At 31.9% G+C, this 23,587-nt stretch overlaps 3 protein-coding genes and 1 long non-coding RNA gene across 5 annotated transcripts; 3 read left to right on the top strand and 1 right to left on the bottom strand.

The window, feature by feature from the left end:
- Nucleotides 1-355: 355 nt before the first annotated feature.
- LOC126675266 (uncharacterized) lies at nt 356-1,465 on the bottom strand. Its single transcript, XR_007639720.2, has 2 exons — nt 644-1,465; nt 356-554 (listed from the first exon to the last, which is right to left on the bottom strand). It is a non-coding gene; the product is annotated as an uncharacterized LOC126675266 (long non-coding RNA).
- Nucleotides 1,466-2,462: 997 nt separating this feature from the next.
- On the top strand, nt 2,463-3,969 carry LOC126674193 (uncharacterized). Of its 2 annotated transcripts, XR_007639467.2 has the most exons (3): nt 2,463-3,077; nt 3,161-3,222; nt 3,350-3,969. XR_007639467.2 is itself a non-coding variant. In XM_050368602.2 (2 exons), the coding sequence occupies exon 2, from the start codon at nt 3,350-3,352 to the stop codon at nt 3,800-3,802; it is 453 nt and encodes a 150-aa protein (XP_050224559.1). In that variant the 5' UTR covers nt 3,084-3,222; the 3' UTR covers nt 3,803-3,969. The 2 variants fall into 2 exon arrangements, 1 of the variants encoding a protein (XP_050224559.1); XM_050368602.2 differs by lacking the exon at nt 2,463-3,077 and having other exon boundaries at nt 3,084-3,222.
- Nucleotides 3,970-11,951: 7,982 nt separating this feature from the next.
- Nucleotides 11,952-16,129, top strand: LOC126673636 (protein YLS7). Its single transcript, XM_050367853.2, has 4 exons — nt 11,952-12,300; nt 12,683-13,413; nt 14,289-14,563; nt 14,979-16,129. The coding sequence occupies exons 2-4, from the start codon at nt 12,855-12,857 to the stop codon at nt 15,786-15,788; spliced, it is 1,644 nt and encodes a 547-aa protein (XP_050223810.1). The 5' UTR covers nt 11,952-12,300; nt 12,683-12,854; the 3' UTR covers nt 15,789-16,129.
- Nucleotides 16,130-17,029: 900 nt separating this feature from the next.
- LOC126675107 (AT-hook motif nuclear-localized protein 7-like) lies at nt 17,030-20,686 on the top strand. The gene is made up of 5 exons (XM_050369690.2): nt 17,030-17,901; nt 18,871-18,938; nt 19,349-19,480; nt 19,855-20,016; nt 20,157-20,686. Exons 1-5 carry the CDS (start codon nt 17,424-17,426, stop codon nt 20,448-20,450), a joined length of 1,134 nt encoding a protein of 377 aa, XP_050225647.1. The 5' UTR covers nt 17,030-17,423; the 3' UTR covers nt 20,451-20,686.
- Nucleotides 20,687-23,587: the final 2,901 nt, after the last annotated feature.

Genomic DNA, 23,587 nt, shown 5'->3' with positions numbered 1-23,587 from the left:
AATATCCCACATGCTCTGTAAATTGTATAAAATATTTATCAATGATACGTATTAATAATATATTTATCATGTATAAATTATATATTAAAAAGTTATATAGCAAATACAACTAAAAAACATGTCAAACACGTTTAATGAATTAATATATATATATATATATAAATGAATGTATTTGAGTTGTTTCTGACATATATTTGATATTTATAACATATGTATCTGATATGGATCCAAGATGTATAACGGTATACTAAACTTCTCGCTAAAGACATTATTGAAATCTTAAATTACAAGTGAAAAACAAATGAGAGACGTTAGCAAACAATATTATAATAGTTATCACATAATGCACGAAAAATAAAAAACAATACATCTTTTAAATATTATAAATACACAATACATCTCAAATACATAAATAATACATTTATTATGGCCAATTCAGACTAGAAATCTCCAAAATTATCCCCCTTTTGTTTGACTACAACTCTTACGGATCGAAGGCTTTCTCTCTACCAAATTCATCAAGGCGGACTGATTGCATTGTGTCAATGGCAAACCTAAAAGAAGACAAAAACAGAACATCCCATAATGAAATGATGAACTATAAAAGAAGAAAGTAATTGGATCTAATGCAAGTCATACAAACCTCATAAACTCATGAGCATCCTCCTGCTTTCCATAGCCAATATTACTGCCAATATTAGCCAAGCGCGACAGAATACTCATTGGCGAAAAGGGCTATGTACTTTTGCTTGCTCTTTCAACATGCACTTGAAATTCACATAAGAAGCACCAATCATTACGTCTACCAAAAAGACCAAATTTTAAAAAATGAGAAATTGTTGAGCTTCCTCCATCAAAAGAAAACATATAAACAAAATTAATATCCAATAAGTCCACTCCAGCTAAAAGGCCACAAGGAGGGAATGCTTCCTTGTCCTAGCTGTAAAGCTTAATGAATTCATCATATAGGAACAAAACCTAAAGTTGTAAAGTATAAATATACAATCTGAAGAACCAATTAAGTAATGCCATCTGAAGCACATAAAACAACAACAATAATGACAAAACTCATCTATACCTCTCTCGGCTTCTTTAAGAATTTAAAGGTTCCACAGGAAGGAACAAGCGCAATACCAGAGGAAACTCTTTCGCCCACAACACCTGAAGCTTTAAATCCAAAAAATTCTCTGGGATCTCAAAAAAATTAATAAATCTCATATCATTCCCTAACACTACCTGCCACTTCTTCTTCTGCACTCCATCAATAATTACACGTCATCCTTCAAAAAGTTAGAAAGAGATGGAACGAGAGAAGAAAAACGAGGAAGGAGAAACGGAAGAGTGCGAAGGACAGAGATGAGCAGAGGAATGGGAAGAGAGAGTAGAGTGAGTAAATGAAAAAGAGGAGAAAAAATAGAAATAAAAGTGGCAGGTGTAGGTTAGGGATGATTCACGTAAAACATGTAATATTTTATCCTTTTTAGCTCATAAAAGTAAAGAAAAAAATAGCATTGATGAAAGAATATAGAAGTCTTAGCATTTTTGAAAGAAAAGCCCGCATTTGGCCCAGTTCTGTAATTTTCTCTGAAATATTTGTGTTTTTAGAGAAATACCAACAATTAGGGCCACAAGAGAGCATTGGGCTGAATCATTCAAAATAATAACCCAGCCCGTGTGCGCCTGGTGCTCTTAAAATGCCACGCCGCACGCTTCCACATGTACCTGCCTGACGGGCACACATTACAGCGTACAGAAGGATGTTTTTCTACTTCTGTTAGTACTTTTTTATTTTTTACTACTATCATATTTTTGCTTCTATTTTAGAATTTTTTGTTTATTTAAAAAAAAAAAAATTTCCTTAGACCTTAATTCACACATAACATCTATTACATAACATTAAAATTGGACCAAAAACACTGTAGCAGGAACAGTGTTTTTGGGTTCCAAATTAACTTCTCTCTTTTAATGTTATTACAGAATTGCCATTTTCCTTATTTTACAAATAAAACTGACGTTTTGCTATCTGAATTTATGTAATAGATTACAATTTTGCCATTATACCTAATAGGGTTCCACTTACATCTCAATTTTATTTAATGCCATGCCTTTTGGTTTGAATTACAATTTTACCACTTAACCTATTAGGGTTTGCTATTTAACATTCTCTTCTTCACATAGGGTTGTCTCTCTAATATACTTTTCATGTTTCTTCTTCTTCTTGCAACGGATTCTTTTATTTACTTCCATTTTATTTTTATTTTTCTTATTCATCTTAATCTCCAATTTTTCTCTTTGATTTCAAAATCAATTGCCTACTGTTTTGTATTTTTTTTTGTTTCTCTAATTCATTCTATGGTAAAAAAATTCTTATTCTGTTCTTAAAATTAATTTTGTCTATTGTAATTATATAAGAAACATAAAACGATTTTGTCTACTTTTATTATCAAAAAAAAATTAAAACGATTTTGTCTGCTATTTTGCTTTTTAGTTTGTTTATTCTTAAATTTATGTATTTATTTGTTTTAAATTGCTATAATTTTTTTTAGATCTCTGATTTTAATTAATTTTGGGTTTAATTTTTTTGAGGGAAAACAAAACATAAAACGATTTTGTCTGTTGTTACTATCAACAAATTTAAAACGATTTTGTCTACTATTTTTTTAAAAAAAAATTGTTTATTCTAAAAATTATCTATTTGTTTGTTTTAAATTGCTATAATTTTTTCAGATCTCTAATTTTAATTAATGTTGGCCTTAATTTTTTCACTTTACAGTTCCTACATTTGTTTTATTCTTATTGTATAAACATGAGGTGTTTTGCTGAGATTTGATGCATGATCAAAACATGCCAGCTCAAATATTAATTTGACATTTGGATCTGAGGTGTTTTGCTGAGATTTGATGCATGATAAAAACATGCCAGCTCAAAATATAGTTTAACACTATGCTGCCAGCTCAAATATTATTTTGACATCTGGATCTTATTCACAGCACCTGATGGTTATTCTAGAGTGTTCATTTTATTGAGTATAAATAGTTTTTTTCCTACAAGATATAAACATATACAAACAAAAAAAGGTAATTTTCAGATAGCAACATATTCTGAATATTTTTTTATATATATTTAAAGTTTGTTGTTTTCTAATATTTAATTTTGTCAGTTTCTGCAGAATCTGGAGCTGAGATTTGCAGAATCTGGAGCTGAGATCAAAAGCATAAAAAGGTAATATATGTTTTATTGGTACTCTTTTTGTTATTTTGTTGTTGTGCTTTAGTTTGTTTTCCTTGCTATGAGCTCCACAACATCAATGAAAAGTTAATATTTTTTTTTTTGCTTTCTTAAATTCCAGATGACTTTGGTTAGAATACCAAATGATGTTGTGTTAGGCTGTATTCTGCATCAACTTGGTCTTCCACCTCACCATTATAAAAATTCTGAAAAAATAGAACCGGATATGCATGCATCTACAATTGTTTTTAATTTCTTTGATGCCCAAGTAGGCCAAAACTGCCATGAAATGATGGCCATGAGTTTTGAAAGTGTTGAAGAAGCAAAAGAAGTAGCTGCTCTTTATGCAATAGAGTTCTTGAAGCATCATTATGATCTTGACATTTATGATTATAACAAAATAGAGCTTTTGGAACTTAGAGCAAGGACTGAAAATGTTAATGTTGAATGTGAGTGTGAGAAGCTGGTGGCTAAAATCAGAAAATCAAAAAGGAGTTTTCGTCGAATGGAGAAAGCTATGCTGGAAGTGAATAGGATTACTGGAAAAGCTATCATGAAAAAAAAATATTTCTGATGTGTTCCATGTTTTAGATGGCTGGAAATGACTTTTTTTGGTAGACTTATATGGTCTCAATCATGTATTATAGTTTAAAATGTGATTGAGCTTTTGTTAGCACATGTAGTGCTATTTTTTGGGAGAACCAAATACAAATGGTTCTGTGATGTTCTCAGAATATATTTTGTAATGTTGATATGTTTGTATTGTAACCTTTTAATGTTAATAGAATGGTATGTTTATAATATAATTTTGTATTGTAAATATAATTATATGTTCTTATCATCAGTTATTATATTGTTAATATATATATAACCTAAGTTGAAATTATTGGCTAAGACTTTCTATAATTACATCTTTTGATTTTCTTAGATTATTGTAAAAACGTTTTGTTATCTTTTTTCATAAGTATACATTTAGGTAATATTTGTAAGTTGATCGAAATTTAAAATTCAATTTCAGACAAGTACAAAATATTAAATTTAAATTTCGATCAACTTTAAATTTAAATTTAGTTATAGAAACCACATAAATATATAAAATTGGTGGGTTTTTCGAAAAAGAAAATGTCTCCTTTTTTGAAATCTATAACACATGCTCATATATTTAGAGAATATATTTTTTTCAATTTTCTAAAAATAATAAATTTTAAAAATCAGTTTGTTGGTAGTGTTTTATTATGAATTTTAGTTTGGCTGTCTTCCATAAGGTCATTCAATATAAAATCCATTGGCAAAAAAGGAATATCAACTAATTAATTACATTTAAGGTTCTTTCTTGATAATTTATTTTAATTTATACAATTTTAATTTGCCATTCATATTGTAGCAATAAAGTTAAAAATATTACCTCCAATTTTATATGAATTTGCTAAACATTAATTTGTAAAAACTAAAAAAAATCATTTCACTTAAATAGTTTACACTTTTAAAATTATCACTTTAATTTATTTGTTTTTTTTATTGTCAATATTTAAGTTTTTGATTGAATATTTTTATGTTGGATGGTTGATAGATGTGATTTATATTGACGGTAGATTTTCAACTACAAAACTACAGCTATTGAAGTCATTTAATAAAAAGAAACAATCTTTTTAATTAATAATTTCATGGTTAATGATTGTAATTGGCAGTCCTTGATCGGAGTTGTGTTAGAAGCATATTTTCAGTTACAACTATTCTTTCAATATATCTGCCTATATTTACTGTTTATTTCTAATGCTTGATATAAAAAATGAAATGTTCTATTACTCAACAATAAACTTCATTTTACTTAAATATTTTTTTATATTGCAGGTTTTATTATCCCTTCAATACAGGTCGGCTTTTCTTTGCAGAGGTTAGTGTTGTATCTATTTTATCGTAGTTATTTACGTTTTGACATCTTAAATTTGTTATGTACTGTTGTTTCTATGAATTATGTACATAGTCCATAATTTTGTAGGTCTTTTAACATATCTGATAGTATATGAAAATAACACATATTGACTAACATACACGGTCACAATTCAAATTAAGAAAGGTCTAACAAAGACAAATGATGTTATATGCACATGTAGAAATAGAATTACAAGTTATACTATTATTAATGAAAACAGTAAAAGAAAACTTTAAAATTCTAAACTTATATTTTTTCTAAAATGTTACTTTTTGAATTTAATTGTTTGATATTGTTGCCTCCCATCGCTTAGACGATTTTTGCAGAAAAACACCATTAATAAAATTGCTAGAACTAATATTTATCCATATCTTCACTCTCAACATAACTATATATCGAATCACATATATATATTTCGTGTTTGAATCTAGAATCTTAGTATATGATCAAGATTGTTCGACTTCAGCCAAAACTATAGTTTGTTCACAGTTGATGGTCAAAATAAAATATTGTGGGCAATTCTGAACAAAATAATAAGGACAATATTTACTAGCTTTTTTAAACATCATCTCAATATTATTTCTCAAATCAATTGAAAGTCAATGTTATGACAGCTTTGCAAACCTTTTACATGTAGAAAGTATTAACAAAAAAATAAAATTTATGGAAATTTTCATAAGATATGCACATGCCAGAATTCCTAATAATAGAACCATTATGGTTACCAATTTAATTTTCTAAAAGTTCAGTATTAGTATAATATCTTAGTTTCTTAAAAAAATTGAAACTACCAAATACAGTTGATCATGTAAAAAAAATAGCATCCCAATAGATTTGCAAATTCGCAGCAAATAAAAGGAAGTTGTAGAAAACTTTCTATCTACGTTCAATTGTTTTTTAAAATAACATATAACAAGGATTTTTTTTATCGGTCACAGATGAAAACTATAAAGATTCCTTCTGATGTGTTGTTAAGCAATGTCTTGGAGCAATTGAAACTACCCTCTCAAAGTTATGAGTTTGACGAATCCAAGAGGGGTTGGTTGTACTGTCATGTTTATTTCGCTTATCGACATCCAACCACTCAAACTTTAGTGAACGACTTATGTATTTCACGGTCAAAAACTGATGTCGGAGCAAAGGAAAAGGCATCGTTGCTTGCTTTGGACTACCTCAAAGAAGTTTGTAATCTTGAAATTCTTGATGTTAGTTCGACTGAGATCCAAAAGATAAACAAAACCTACGGAGACTTGCATGATTTTCATAAAGAACAAATTCATCGTTCATACCGTGATCTTCAATTAGAATACAAAACTTTACGAAAGAATATAAAAAGTTATCTACGTTGTTTGAAGACCGCTTCCAAAATCATCTCGAAAATGAAGCGCCTGTCTACGCACGAATAAAATATTTTCATGTGTTTTGACTTATGTTTTTATTTCTTATTGTCGTGTACTAAAACTTCTAATGATGTTTATAAGTAATGTATTGAAACTTAAGTACTTTTTTGTATAACATAATGTAGATTGCCTAAACTTAATCAAAATTTTGTTTAAATTGTCTTAAATTAATCATCATTTTATGTTTTCTCCAAACAACTACAGTAATTGTCGCGTGACGTGCCAGTGTTTTGCAGAATTGTAAGTACATATATACAATTTTAATATGGACATCTACAATAGTAGAACTCGAAAACGAAGAATTGATGCTATTCTATCAAGCATGAACCATGATGATACTCATGACGATATTGAGATCACTTCAACTTATTTGGATTCTAATGCGCCAGAATGTGAGTGCCCACATTGCGGCGCTCTATTCTGGCGCTGTGAGGCGGTGAAAAAACAAACAAGTAGAACTCATCCACAATTTAACCTTTGTTGTAAAAATGGACTTATCATTCTTCCACAACTAAAAAAAGCACCTGAAATTTTACATTTGTTATTGAACGATGATACAAGTCAAACAACTAAAAAGTTTAGAGAAAATATTAGAATTTATAATTCCATGTTTGCATTTACTTCTGCTGGTGGTAAAATTGATTATGATATTAACAAAAAACCAGGTCCATACATATTTCGTATTAGTGGACAAAACCATCATGTAATTGGTTCTTTATTACCCATTGAAGGCGAAAGACCAAAATTTGCTCAGCTGTATGTTTTTGATACTGATAATGAGGTTCATAATAGAGCATCATGGATGAATCAAAATGATTGTTCAAACTCTATTGATCAAACTATTGTTCAAAATCTTATTCAAATGTTTGATCATTGTAATGAAATTGCTAAATCGTTTAGAATGGTTAGAGATAGATTCATAGACGTCACTCCTTTACCTATCCGGCTCAAATTAATAGGTAAAAGAGAAGGCGACAACAATCAATATAATGCACCTTCTACAAGCGAAATAGCTGGCCTTTTAGTTGGAGATTTTGGCTATTACGACAAGAGTAGAGATATTGTTGTCGAATATAATACTGGAATGCTTAAAAGAATCAGTGCATTACACCCAAGTTTTATGTCTATGCAGTTTCCAATTTTATTTCCTTATGGTGAAAATGGTTATAGGATCGATATAAAGTATAATAATTTTGTTAAAAAAAATATAAAAAGACAATATGTAACAATGCGAGAATATTATTCATATATGATACAACAACGTTTTTCCGATGAATCTGCTTTATTAAGAGGAGGACGATTATTCCAACAATTTATTGTAGATGCGTTTACATGTATTGAACAAGAAAGATTAGATTTTATCAAAAGAAATCAAAAGACTCTTCGATCTGAAATATATATGGGAATACAAGATGCTTTCTATCGCGGTGATAGAGACAGTAATAGTATAGGTAAAAGCATAATTCTTCCGTCTTCATATACAGGCAGTCCTAGATACATGATGGAACATTATCATGATGCAATGGCAATTTGCAAATTTTATGGACATCCAGATTTATTTATAACATTTACATGCAATCCTAAATGGAAAGAAATAAAACAAATGTTAAATCTCATTGTTGGTCTAAAGGCAGAAGATAGGCCAGATATAGTTTCTCGCGTCTTTAAAATGAAAATAAATACATTATCTTCTGATATTAAGAAAGGCAAATGTTTTGGAGAAATTAGTGCATTTTTATATACCGTAGAATTTCAAAAAAGAGGCTTACCACACATACATTGTTTAATATGGTTAAATTTGAAACAAAAACCTATGAGTGTGAATGAAATAGATACTTTTATTTGTGCAGAGTTACCTGATAAAAACACTGACCCTCTATGCTATAACTTAGTAACTAAATTCATGATACATGGACCATGTGGTAACATAAATATAAAGTCACCTTGCATGCGTAATGGAAATTGTTCAAAATATTATCCAAAAAAATTTAATACTGAAACTTTTATTGACCAAAATGGATTTGCTACTTACAAACGAAGAAACGATAATAATTTTGTTGAGAAAAATGGTATAAAAATTGATAATCGTTTTGTTGTTCCATATAACAGAAAATTATTGATGGACTATGAAGCACATCTCAATACTGAGTTCTGTTGTTATTCTTCATTAGTAAAATACCTTTTCAAATATATTAGTAAAGGATCAGATAGAATTCGAGCAGTTATTGAAACAAATAATCCAATAGACCAAAATACAAATACCAATAATATTGAAAGAGATGAAGTTAAAAGCTACTTAGATTGTCGTTATATTTCTCCGTGTGAAGCTGCTTGGAGGATTTTTGAATTTCCAATTCATCATAGAGAGCCTGCTGTTGAAAGATTGGCAGTACATTTGCCAAATAAAAATATTGTATATTTCGGTGAAAATACAAGTATCAATCAATTGCTAAATAATAATTATAATACAAAAACAATGCTAACTGAATGGATGACAGCAAATGATTTATTTGAAGAAGCACGTCATCTAACATATATTCAATTTCCTACACAATGGACATGGGATTCTAGAAATAAAATGTGGCATAAAAGAAAAAAAGGACATGTAATAGGAAGAATTGCATTTGTACATCCTAACTCTGGAGAACTTTATTATCTCCGCATGCTTCTTAACATTGTAAAAGGACCAAAAAACTATGATGAAGTCAAAACTATTAATGGGATAAGATATGAAACATTTCAATCAACATGTGTAGCTTATGGATTATTAGGCGATGATAAAGAATGGATTCAAGTAATTAAAGAATCAATCTTATGGGCTACATCTAATCAATTGAGGCGTTTATTTGTCGTTCTTTTATTGTTTTGTGAGGTTAGTGACCCTAATAAACTGTTCAATATGTTCTGGAAAGATTTTGCTGATGACATACAATATAATATGTCAAGAAATTTAGGATTGCCAAATTTATCAATTTCTAATGAACAATTAAAGACATATGTACTCATTGAATTAGAAAAACTCATAAATCGTAACGGATATTCACTTGCAGATTATAATTTGCCGTTGGTTAACAATATTTTATTAAATGATCAGACAAATAAATTAGTACTTGAAGAGTTAGCTTTTGACGTTTCAGAGATGAAAATAAAATATAATGAGATGATTGTCACTTTAAATACTGAACAAAAAATAATATTCAATGATGTTATAGATTCTGTTTTTTATAATAAAGGAAAACAATTTTTTATTTATGGTCATGGTGGCACTGGAAAAACTTATTTATACCAGACAATCATATATAAATTTCGTTCAGAAAGTAAAATAGTCATCGTTGTTGCATCATCAGGAATAGCTGCTTTGTTGTTGCCTGGGGGTCGAACTGCTCATTCTAGATTTAAAATACCTATCAACTTAAATGAATGTTCAACTTGTGAAATTAAAAAAGGAACGCAGTTGGCTGAACTAATAAAAGAAGCTGTTTTAATAATATGGGATGAAGCTCCAATGAATCACCGTAATTGTTTTGAAGCGGTTGATAGATCATTGCGTGATGTTCTATCATCATCTGAATTTGATAAAAGTCATTTACCTTTTGGTGGGAAAACAATTTTACTTGGAGGTGATTTTCGACAAATATTGCCTGTCATCCCACAAGGATCAAAAGAAGATATACTTCAAGCTTCATTAACCAAATCTTTAATTTGGAAAAATTTTAAGGTTTATAAATTAAAAAAAAATATGAGATTAGATCACAATCAAGATGAGAATATAACTTCAATTAATATATCTTTTGCTGAATGGCTACTTGCCATTGGAGACGGTCAAATTATTAGTAAAAATATTCACATATTCGATGATGAAAATAATTGGATCGAAATACCTCGACAATTTCTAATTAATTATGATGATAATCCAATATATAGTATTATAAATCATGTTTACACTGAATTTGAAAAAAATTATACAAATATAATATATTTAAAAGAAAGAGCAATTGTATGTCCTAGAAATGAAATTGTAGATAAAATAAATACAGCTATGATCGACCTTTTGCCTGAAAATGAACAAATTTATTATAGCTTTGATAATATATGTAGTAATACTCCTAATAAGGAAGAATTAGAATTACTTTATCCGACAGAATTTTTGAATACCCTTAATTTCAATGGATTTCCTCAACACGAATTACATCTAAAAATAAATGCCCCTATAATGCTGTTAAGAAATTTAAATCCATCAATAGGTCTATGTAATGGTACTAGATTAATAATTGTTCAACTTGGAATACGAGTAATTGAGGCTAAAATTATTAATGGTTCTTTTGCCGGAGAAAATGTTTTCATTCCTCGAATTGTTTTATCTACAACAGAAAAAAGATGGCCGTTTACTTTAAAACGAAGACAATTTCCTATTAAAATTTGTTATTGTATGACGATAAACAAAAGTTAAGGACAAACTTTAAATAAAATTGGAATATATTTAGATAATCCTGTATTTACTCATGGTCAATTATATGTTGCACTTTCCAGAGTTACAAATAAAAATGGAATTGGAATTCTAATCCACAAAAATCAAAAAGATGAAACTTACAATTGTATGAACTTTACAAAAAATGTTGTTTATGATGAAATATTTGAACAAATATCTATTTTTTGACCATCGTGTGTTTATATATATTTTATTATTGTTCTTTACTTTATGTAGGATGGCATCCATACAAATATCTGACATCTCAAAAGAAACAAAAAATGTCAAGTTTATTGCACGAGTCTGTCACGGCCCAATTTCATGAATCGTGACCGGCGCTAGGGTATGGGTATGGTTGTACCAAAACCCGTAGCAAGCCTTGCGGAAATCAAATAAACGTTTAAACCTGCAGAAAACTGCTCGGGGGCAACCGAGACTCCAACCTAAGTCTAGCAATTTATAATACAGTTCTAATGTAAATAACTTAAGTAGCTGAAAATATTCCACAGCATGCCTTAAATATAATAATAAAATATTCCAGTGTAAATATGCTAATAATAAATAGTCGATCAAATTCGACAATCCCAAAGTGTAATATTGAATGTAACATATAAACTAGTACTATATTAAACTTTAGTTCCCTTAAAATGTATACAAATATAGTATTGTGAAAATAATACTCATATAAATTGATAATTAAATTTCTCAATTTTTTTTTATTTCCTCATATAAGAATTAAACACATATCCTAAATCAATGAAGTCACACTAAGACAGACAGTTATTAATCTGTGAATGCATACACCCAAATGTTACTCTACACACATCAGTAACTACCCCAACTAACACACGGAGCAGTTGAGTCATTAAGTTTTTCAGAATTCAGACAAGCAGAACGACGGTGCAACGTGGAACTCCCAACACTGTAAGAAGTAAGAACCATCACATGTTATTTACCCGAAAATGCCAGATCGTGTAGAAGCCATGTGCAGGGTAGTTTAGTAAATTAGATTGTCTGCGGCTCATCCACCTGAACAAGAACAAGATTGAATATCGGTAGAATTCCGCAATTATCGCTTATTTCATCTCAGATTTCAAAAAAAAAAGTCTTTTCTTTTAATAATTAAAATTCCCATTCTTCCCCTGATCCAAGAATTTTAATTCTTTCTTCATCTTCACTCTACAAACCTCGTGGTTATACCTACGCTTGTACGCCATACAAAGAAACTGAAACGACACCGTTTCGATGCACGCTTCAATTCCCTCAATGCTGTAATTTGCTTGACTTGGATTTCTCTAATTATTTGGTTTTATTTTCCTTTTTCTCGTCGGAACTGTAAATTAGTTTTTAACGAATTTTAAAGATTTATTCTTTTTTTTTTCGTGTCGCTGATCCATTGAGGATCTTTAAAGAGTTATTGAATTGCACTAATTTTGGATTAGTTTTGGATAATTGAAAAAATTTAGATGCAAATTTTTCAGGAATTTGTTTTTTAATTCTTGTTTTGAATTAAATTAGTAAGTGTTCGATGCTTAACATCGTTAGAATCTTCTATTTTTGTTCAATTCGGTTCAATTATCTTGAATTTCTTTGTTAACTTCTGTTAAATTCCGTTATCGTTTAATAAATTCTTAATCTTTATATTTTTCTCAGGTTAATTTTGATCATCAAATTGAAGATTAAATCTGCAGTAAAGTGATTAAAAATTGGTTAGATTTCGTTTGTGGGTTGTTGGTCACTTTCAACAATTAGTGTTAAAGATTAGTTTTTTATTCAATTCCAGATGTGTTAGTATTATATTTGGTAAAAATAATTAAAAAAGACAATGACTTTGGATTCTCCAAAGGGAATTTTTGGAGGATTAGTGGTATTTCCACGGTCAATTTCTTCAATTGCTGTCTCAGTAGGAGGCTTAGCAATTTTCTTGATTTTTGCTTCTGTGCTTCTTGTTTCTTACCCTATAGGATCCACTGTTCATCAGTATTTTTATGGTGTTGATAATGTTAGTGATAATTTGGTTTTACCTGTCCGTCCCGATACTAATATAAACCGTCTTGATAGTAATGAAGATTTGACTATTAAGAACTCTCCTTCTGGGTCTAGTTTAGAGATACCTGTTAGTTCTAGCAGTTTTAATGGTAGTGTAGATGTCAGTGATAAAAGTTCTGAGCCCAATCTGGCGGTGAACGTCGGGGATAAGGAAAAGGATAATTCAGTTGTGTCCGGTGATGGAGGAGATTTTGCGACGGATAATGCATCTGGTAACGTAGTGAAAGGATCAGATGAAATTAGGCCAGTTGATTCTTCGGATGATGGATCGGAGGCTGAGTCAGCTATATCTAATGTTTCCAACAATGGAACCAAGAGTATTTCTGATTATTCAGGTACCTTTTTGTGATATTTTAGATAAATTTATTGCTCGTCTTTCATTAAGGTTTGACTTGCTTCATTTTTATGAGTATGGGAACTTACTCCTAGTAATTTAGATTTGGTGGATTATGTTTAGATGTATGCTGGAGTTTCTGTTTGGTTATCTGCTGGTATGATTAATTTCTCTAACTGCTGTATATTGACATTCCATCTACTTTTTCTTATTTTCCATCATTCAGTGATTTGACTAATTGTTGGTCCACCATTTAGCTTTCATTTCATTTTTGTGTTCAAGGTCTATCAGTAAATAGGTTAATGGCAGTCCTTTGTAAACTACAACCTGCTTATTTTAAGCTGCTAGCTCTAGAAATATATGGATCTACACCCACATTCTGAAATTTAAGCACTTAAGTTGAATTGCATTGGCCTACCTACAAGGTTCAAAGAGGTTGCTCAAAATACCTACTGTCAGACAATGCAAGGGATGGGGAAGTCAAAGAGCCTTAAACAGGAGGATAGTTATCGTCTAACATGGACCTTCCTTAATTTTTAGACTGTACATCTTCCTTAATTGTAAGTTTGAGTTTTGTTCTCCAATAGTAGTGCTTTAACTGTCTACTTTATGCTGCACTGATGATTAGTGGAGGATGCAATGCATTTTGGATGTGTTATTCATTCTGCACGAACAGCTTATAACCTACCTATCGTCACTGGTTTGTTTTAGGAAACATTAGAGCTATGAAAGTTGTGTGGAAAAACATGCTTATTTTTAAGTGCAAATGAATGTTCACATAACAGAGTTATGAAAGTTTGTTTGTATAGAAAGTTTTATTTGCCGGTATCTTTTCTTCTTCTCTATATCATGACCTTTGATTTTGTTGATCTGTAGCTTGTGATCTGTACGATGGAAGCTGGTTTTATGATCCAATGGGACCCGTATATACAAACAACACATGCCCTGTCCTGACTCAGATGCAGAACTGTCAGGGGAATGGGAGGCCTGACCAGGAATATGAGAATTGGCGTTGGAAACCCTCTCAGTGTGATCTTCCACGGTTTGATGGAAAGAAGTTTCTAAATTTGATGAGGGGCAAAACTCTAGCTTTTGTTGGTGATTCTGTTGCTCGCAACCAGATGGAATCAATGTTGTGCCTCCTCTGGCAGGCGAGTTTATCCATATTTTTCGGCGATCTTCAGAAATATTTTGGCCCATATTTCTGCAAACTGCTTGTATTATCAATGTAACTGATGAAATATCTCTTTGAGTTTTCTTGTTAACCATGGGTTAATATTTGGTAGTTGCTAGAACTTTGAACTAATGTCGTTTGGAGATTCTTAAGCTTCTCACGTGTTTTTTGGTGAATCCAGCTTTGACGCCTTCTCTGTATTTTTCAGATTGTGATTCTTAGTACACTTAGTTGCCTGCTTTGATGGTTCTCATGCATGTTGGTAATCAGTTGTGAATTGAAATGACGGTTCTAACATGACATGAAAAGTTGTGATTCATAGGACACTTGATTGCTTGCTCTAAGAGTTCTGAAGTATGTTTCTGATTTATGTATTTCTTATCTATTTTCAGGTAGAAGTTCCAAAAAATCGGGGAAATAAAAGAATGCAACGATACTACTTCCGCTCAACATCGACCATGATTGTTCGAATATGGTCGTCTTGGCTTGTTCATAAAGCATCAGAAGCTATCGACTTCGCTCCGGAGGGTGTTGTCAAGCTCCACCTAGATGCTCCAGATGAGGATTTTATGCAGTACATCCCGACTTTTGATGTCATAGTACTTTCTTCTGGCCATTGGTTTGCCAAGCAGTCCGTATATGTCTTGAACAATGAAGTCGTCGGAGGCCAGTTGTGGTGGCCCGACAAGTCTCGTCCTATGAAGGTTAACAATGTTGAAGCATTCGGGATATCTACCGAGACAATTCTCACTTCTATTGCTACCCATCCGAATTACACTGGACTTACAATTTTGCGTACCTATTCACCCGATCATTACGAAGGTGGCGCCTGGAATACTGGGGGATCATGCACAGGAAAGGTGAAACCTCTTTCGCCAGGAGAATTGGTGGAAAATGGCTTTACAGATACAATGCACAAGAAACAGGTAACAGCTTTTGATAGTGCGATTAAGAAGGGAACCAATAAATCAAAGTTGAGGTTGTTGGATATCACCAAACCTTTCAGTTATCGCCATGATGGGCATCCGGGTCCATATCGAAGCCCTGATCCCAATAAAGTTACGAAACGCGGACCAGATGGAAGGCCTCCGCCGCAGGATTGCTTACATTGGTGCATGCCAGGTCCAGTTGATACCTGGAATGAACTTGTACTTGAAATAATAAGGGTGGAATTTGAGAGCAACTCAAGTTCTTCCTCGTGAGACTGCCGTCTTTCTGTCGCAAAACAGTCTCGAGTCTCACTTCTGTAAGTGAAACCACAACTTGTTTAGTGAGAGTCGGGTAATTGTAGAGCCGAGATTAGCCTAGTCCTCTGCATTTTGATAATTTTCAGCAGGGAGACAAAAAGTCTTCTTGAGATATCATCTGCAGCAATGTATCGGCTGTTAGTGTTCTGTGTTGTTAAGGCCTTGTTCTATTTTTGGTTCAAATATTAGAATATAGTTCATATTTAACTGTAGAGAAAAATGAGTGATATTTATTCGATAAAATGTAATAGTATGCAAGTTATAATGAATACAAAGCTTTCTTGATTTTGTCTTCACCATGGGGTTTCCAGCTACAATATCAGCTTAGGTGTTCTTTTTCCAGAATTTTATAGTATAGGCATGACTATGAGTATGCCTTAGCTTTTTCTTCTTTCTGTATATTAGATTATAATTGCATTGTATCACTCCTATTAGTATACTAATAAATACTTTTTAATGAATTAAAAATAATGATTTCTTGATTATTTTTCGTTCAACCTCAATTGCAACGGAAGCCTTATATTTTGAATGCCAGGTTACTGTTTTTGGTCAGGTGACTGTTTCTGGGCAAAACAGCTGCTGCTCTAAAACAGGTAGTTTTGCATGGCATTAACAGTAGAGTAGGTAGCACGAAAACGGAAAACGAGACATAAGAACATTTGAAATTTGGTATCTGAAATATTAAGTGTCCGATATGATTACGAAATGGACTGTGTTTTGTGTACAAAACGGCAAATGTCCCGTACGTTTTTAAAACGGAACATTAGGTTTTTAAAACGGAATATGTTGATTGGATGAAGTGTTCCACCGCAAGTTGGAGGGCAACAAAATTAAATTTTGTCTTTGTTATGGTCAAACGTTAATTGAACTGAAAAGCTAAAGAAGATGTCAGTGGTTGGCAAAATGGCATGCTCTCCAAACTTAACTTTCCAGCTTTAAAAATTAATTAAAATGCTACAGTTTTCAAAATAATTAAAAATAAACCCCTTTTTCATTATTATTCAAATATTTTAAAATTTACTATCTCTGCCATTTCATTATTTAAATCAAAAATTAAATTTTCAAGACGGACTTGAACCATTTATTAACCAAAATTTATACTTTGAATTTTGCAATTAAAATATTAATTATTAATTAAATTCACAATATTATATCGATTCTATACCTTTTCTTACATTTAATTTTAATTTCCAATATTTTTCCTACTTTATTTGTTTCTCCCCCTTTTCTTCCAAAAACCCTAAAATTCATTTCTCATCTAAAAAATCTGTAATCAAAAATATTAATTTCTAATATTTTCACTGTAATTTTTTTGTACCCTGGTGAAATTTTTTTCTGTCTCAGAATCATGTCATCATTGAAGCAGCTCTGTACAACCTCTGCAATGGCGGAAGTTTCAGTCACAGAAACCCTGTAATCTGCCATTTTGTTAATTATTTTGTTTCTGATACTTGAAGCTGTTTCATACAAGCTCTGATTTTATTTTAAGTGTTGTAATTCGAGTTCTGGAACTAGAATTTTTTTGATTATTTTTTGTTGAGTATTAGCTGGGTTTTAGTGGTTTTAGGGTTTTAAAATTTATTTTAAGTAATGGAAGCTGTTAAAGAGGGAGTAATAATAAGTAGTAGTGGTTCAGGGTTGACGGTGAAGGGAAATGAAGCTCCAGAGAGTTATAGAGTGGCCCCCATACCTGATAATTCTATCCCTAACCCGAATCTTAACCCGAATCTTAACTCCAATCCCAACTCTAATCCAATTTCTAACCCTAACCCTAATCTTAGTTTTAATTCTGATTCTAATCCAAACCCTAACACTATTCACTTTGGTGGGCCCCCAGTGACTGTCTCACCGCCGGTTGGTGGGGACTCGACGGGGAAGAAGAAAAGAGGCAGGCCGAGAAAATATGCTCAGGATGGTGCATTAGTACCGGCATTGTCGCCGATGCCAATATCGTCGTCTATTCCGCTTGCCGGAGATTTTTCTTCCTCTTCTTCTTCTTGGAAACGGGGTAGAGGGCGGCCTTTGGAGTCGGTCAAGAAGCAACACAAATTTGAATACGAAAATACAGGTAAATTAGTTACTGTTTTTTTTTTGTTATGCAAATGTTTAATCTAATTGTCAAATACCTTGCTTGAATGAATTTTTAATGTTAAATTTTAGAGTGGGTCTAGAATCTAGATTAATCTTTTTGGGTTTTGTCTTCTGATTTGAGTGAGTATATTTTTTGTTGGGTTCGATGTGAGTGAGAGTGAGAGTGGGACCATTTTGGCTCTGAGTTTTTTTCTGTTCCCATATCTGGAATTTATGGTGGAGGTGATATTTTGATGATGACACTGTGATCAGGAGGAATCTTTTTTTCTTTCTAGATGGAATACTGTACTTTTCTTGCCTTTCCTCAGGAGTAAAAATATAGAGCACAGAGTCTGCAAGAAAATCACAGAGAATTTTTTGTTTGCTAAGGAAAATCTGTAATGACTAGATCCAGATCTGTCTTATTCTGGTTAATTATATTTAAAGCCAGCTGATTCTGGTAATGAAGATTAAGTGGGCTAATGTACCAGTACCAAAAGTCTGATGAATATGTTTATGTATGAGTTTACTTTTCATAAAATTTTGTTCAATATATAGTTGGTACATCTACATTTCATCCTGGTAATGTTTTTTTTATCACATGAGATCAATTTTATTTTATAATACTGATTGTGAGCTTAAACTTTATTATTAATATAATTTGTAAAATATGTTTCTTTTGTTAGGGTGATGTAAAAAGTTTATTGTTTTACATGCTTCATTAACTTTCAGATTTGAATTATGAACCTACTAATTTGAGATGTTATTGAATGTTTCTTGAATGTTTTGGAGCTAAATAAAGTTAAATTAAGAAAAAGATTCCTTCTGGTTCTGGTAGATCCCAACTAGATTGAGATTTTGGCTTAGTTAAGTTAAACTGCACATTTTTATACTTGGGAATGATCATGAATCTGCGGCGAGGTTCTATTATGCTTGTTTACTGATTTGTTGAAATTCTGTGTTGTAGGGGAGAGAATTGCATACTTTGTCGGCGCAAATTTCACCCCCCATGTGCTCACAGTTAATGCTGGTGAGGTATGCATCAAATTTATGATTATACTGGGTGTTTCATATAATGAATTCAGTATTGTGTCAATCAATTGCAGTTTTTTCTTTCTTTATTGTCTAACTAATGATTTCAAAATGCACAAATTTGAACCTAGCAAGTCACCTTGATGATCAATTACTGCAACATATCATGGTTTATGTTTAATGAAATAAAAGGCCTTAGCTTCATCATGAAATGAAGAATTCACTCTGTAAATAGAATTGTATACTGGCGGACATTAGCTGTGTGTCAATCTCTCATGCTTTATTATCGTGTTTGTTACCTGTATTGGTCCATGCTCCCCTTGATAATAGCTTAAAGGATGATTCCAGATGTCTTAACGTGTTATTAGTTTTTATTATGTCAAGCATTCCTCAATAGTTTATTCTCGATGTAGGATGTTACAATGAAGGTCATGTCCTTTTCTCAGCAAGGAGCTCGTGCTATCTGTATTCTTTCTGCAAATGGTACAATCTCAAATGTTACACTTCGCCAACCTACTACATCTGGTGGTACTTTAACATATGAGGTGCGGCATTTTGGTCGTTTACTGTGCAACTTAGTACGATTGAATTTCAAATACTCTTTTCAGAGTAATGCTATGCATTTTGTCGTTGTAAATTAATCTATCTATGAATTAGAACTGTGAAGTTTAATTAGAGATCAGATGAGTGAATAATTATCAGGAGGATATCTGGGAATCTTGTCTCTCTCAAATAATACATGTTTTTAGGTTTGATTTTAGAATTTTGAATGTTATCCTGTTAGACATGGCCATGTTTAACTTGTTTAGGGTATAAGTACATGATATTATGCATGATACCTCCTTATTTTAGCATGGCATACATTAAATGAGTTGGCATTGCCTTGAGTGAAAACTCTCAATCCTTCTCTCTTTTTCAGGGTCGTTTTGAGATACTTTCTTTGTCTGGATCTTATATGCCAACTGATAGCGGAGGAACAAAGAGTAGATCTGGTGGGATGAGTGTGGCTTTGGCTGGTCCTGATGGTCGTGTCGTGGGTGGTGGACTTGCCGGTCTACTGATAGCTGCTGGACCTGTGCAGGTACATAATTTTGTTACAACCTTACAGAGTAGTTTCGCAATAGATGGCAGTTTCGCATGCGCATGTAATTACTTTTTGGCATCTGCCGCTCAGAATTTTTCTTCAAATTCATTATTTGTGAATTGTCTTGTGTGTATTAGGTTGTGGTGGGCAGTTTCCTGCAAGGTCACGAGCAGGAGCAGAAACACAAGAACCAGAGGATTGAACTCCCGCCGGTTGTGAGTCCTGTCAATATCGTTTCTCCAGAAGCAATGAAAGCGGGATACGGGAGTGTGAAGCCAGTTCTGGTGACATCTTCTTATTACCATGGAGACAATTCAGCTTCACTTAACTCTAGTCAGGCTTTTAGAAACCCGGCTTCTGACAACAAAACTTCTTCACATGAAGATGGATCTAGAGGTCTTGACCTATCCAATTGTGAAATTTCTAGCTGATAACAGTTGTCTAGATTGCTGTTTGTATCATCTTGATCGTTTTATTGCGGAGACAACAGCATCGACCTTGTCAAACATATTAGGGTTTTAACATCATGTGGATTTTGACCCAGAAGTGTACTCTTTTGTTGTTAGGTTTAGGTAGGACTTCGTTAGAAAGATTGTGTGCTGTTGTCATCTTGTTAATGTATTTTGTAGTACTTGTGTCCGAAATCTGATGCGTCATTCTTCTGATCTGATCAATTATTTTATAGTTTGCAAAAAACTGAATTGAATGGTATATTGATGATATAATGACCTCTCCAAATTTTCTTCATTTTGTCAAAGATGCTAATCTCTAATACGAATTAAAAAAAATGGTATTGGCATTAGGGAACTTCTACTTCTCCGAAGGTGGTGATCTATATAGATTGTTGTCTGATACATTTTCGTTGGGATTAAGAACAAAGTTTAACTTTGAGAAATAACTCTACAAGGATCAAATATGGATTATTACATTTGTTTTAAATGCTTTATGAAATACGATATCTTTATTATATTCTAATAAAAAAAGTTACGGGTGACTCATGCGTTACACTTTACTACTCCACGCCCAACAGGATATATTATCAGTTTTTTGTTGCTTTATTGAACGACATCTGTGGAAAGGTTCAAAACAACCTTTTAGTCTAATTGGAAAATATATTTAAATTGAGTTTGAAATTTAAGTACCAAACTAATGATCGAATCTCAGCATATAAAATTGGAAGAATTGTCAAGTAGTATTCTTTAGTGGTCCTTATCTAAGTTTGCAGTCCCCTATTACCGTTTTTAATGCCGTATTCATGAACCAGAATCCTATTCTGTTGTATGAAAAATGAAAGAAAATAAAGAATACAAAACTGAACGAGCTGTCTGTACTTGTATTTTTTTGATTTTTGATCGTCAAGCTTGTCTAAATTTCATGTTCAAATACTATAGAGCAATTCTGCCACTATATATTCTATACTTATTAAACTAAAGTATTTATCATATCTTCAATGACTCTGCCTTCCATCCTTTATTGACTTTGTCAATAAATTCTTCAACTCTTCTTCGAAATTCATCGGTTTCACCGTCTTTGTCGAAGTCGTCACCATTGACACATGCTCGTACATCGGAAACGGGCTTTTGTCTGGAATTATTCGATGCTTCAGTAACCTCTACAAGTGAATGCACGATAGGTACTGCTTGCTTCCCATTTGAGATAGGAACTTGACTTCGTTGCCTGAACTCGGGATTCGTTGTCGAATTTGATCCTATGAGTATCATAGCGATTATGAAATTGCAAAAGCAGAATACAAATATAGAGTTGGAAGCAACTTGAGTTATCAGTTCCAGAGTTGAATCCAACATCGTAATCAAACGCAACACAACTGAATTCAACACGACAACAACAAAATTAGATGAAGAAAATTGGGGGAGGGATTCACTTTTATAGCAGAAATTAAGGATTAGAGTGTGAAAGGACACATTTAATATAGTTATAGTTAATGATGGTTAATGTATGAGTACATTATTTTTATTTTTTTGGGAGGAGAGATTCGTTGACAACTAGGATGTGGGGTTTGAATTCATTTAACTAATTCAAAAGTCCGTTTAGCATGAACCTAACATTGCATACAACCTTCTCATATTCCAACTATAATTCTTTAAATTCTAGTATTTCATTTCTGCGCTGAAACTTTGCCAAATACTAAAATGATTGTGATCAGTTTATAGAATTCTGCCATGAAACAGTATGTGCAAAGGGAATGTTTCATATGAAAAATGATTAGGTGAAGCATCGCGTAGGATCATGGACTTGTCATTGATAATGCATGTGTGACATAATTAAATTTACATATTTAATAGATAAAGACCATTTAATTTAAATTAATAAAGTGTGTAGTTGGCAGTATTATGGATAAATAATGGTGGATATGCAAGTCTATGGAAAGAGAACCATGAATTAGGCTGCTCTAACTCATTCATTAATTTAGTTTAGTTATAATAATAGTAGCGATGAATCATTGGAAACCTGATGACACGCTGGGATACCCCATCTGCTTGTATTCGTTTTTTTTTTTTGTTACCCATCCAGTTTCTAGAGCTTTGTCCTGACTAATTCAGATCCGCCCGCGTCGCTCACCTGGCATGGTGGGAGTATGCCAGCGGAAATTTTCTATATTCACATTTTATTTACCGAGACCTTACTTAAGCGATTTGGCATCGTTTACCACTTGAACCAACTCCCTTTGGTCTTGTATTCGTTCTTTTAATACTACTAGTTTCGCATTACGTGCTATGCACGTGGCTCGTAACATAACTCGTCAATGTACATATTAGTAAATTTATTATAATTATATCAATTTTTTATTTATAATTAATATTAAATTAGATAAGAATTTTTGTAAAAGTAAATATAATATATTCGGTTATTAAATTTTTTTCCATACTGAATTTATTTTTATTTTGGTTTTATAATAATCATAATTAAATAATTAACTTAATTTTATTACTAATATCCTTAAAAATAATAAGACAGAATTTTAAATAATAATATATTGACCAAATACAATATTTAAATTTTGTAGTTAAATCAAACTAAAAAATAGGTATTCCTACTAATTTGTAGACAATTTAGTTATTTTTTACATACTAAAAACTAAATTGGAGATAAAACAAAAACAGCAAACAAAAAAAAATCTAGCCGTCTCTCTCTTTTGAGAAACCTCTCAAACCCTATTAAGTTTTATCTTTTTGTTCATTTGGGAGGTGATTTTTGGCCATTCTTGGCCAAAAATCACCTCCCCGATCTCTCAAATTCAGTTTTTTAGCCTTTTTCCATAGTTTTTGTCTTTAATTTTGAATAAAATTTCTTTCTTGGCCAATTTTGGTCTAGATCTAGAAATTATTTTCTATCTTAGTATCTTAATTTTATTAGATCTATTCTAATCGAAATTAAGAATAGTTTTTTTCATCGTTGGAGATGAAATTGTTTTTTGCGATGCAAGCGATTTGGATCTCTAAAACAATTATAGCCACCATCTTACGACGGATTTCACCAAATATCAGTAAGTTTTGCGTCAGTATAGATGATGTCTTTAATGTTCAAGAGAAGATATATGTCACTGAAG

Source organism: Mercurialis annua, linkage group LG3, assembly GCF_937616625.2.
Source record: "Mercurialis annua linkage group LG3, ddMerAnnu1.2, whole genome shotgun sequence".
NCBI classification, from domain to species: Eukaryota; Viridiplantae; Streptophyta; class Magnoliopsida; order Malpighiales; family Euphorbiaceae; genus Mercurialis; species Mercurialis annua.
The sequence above is the reverse complement of the archived record's forward strand: the minus strand, read 5'-3'. Positions and strand labels throughout refer to the sequence as shown.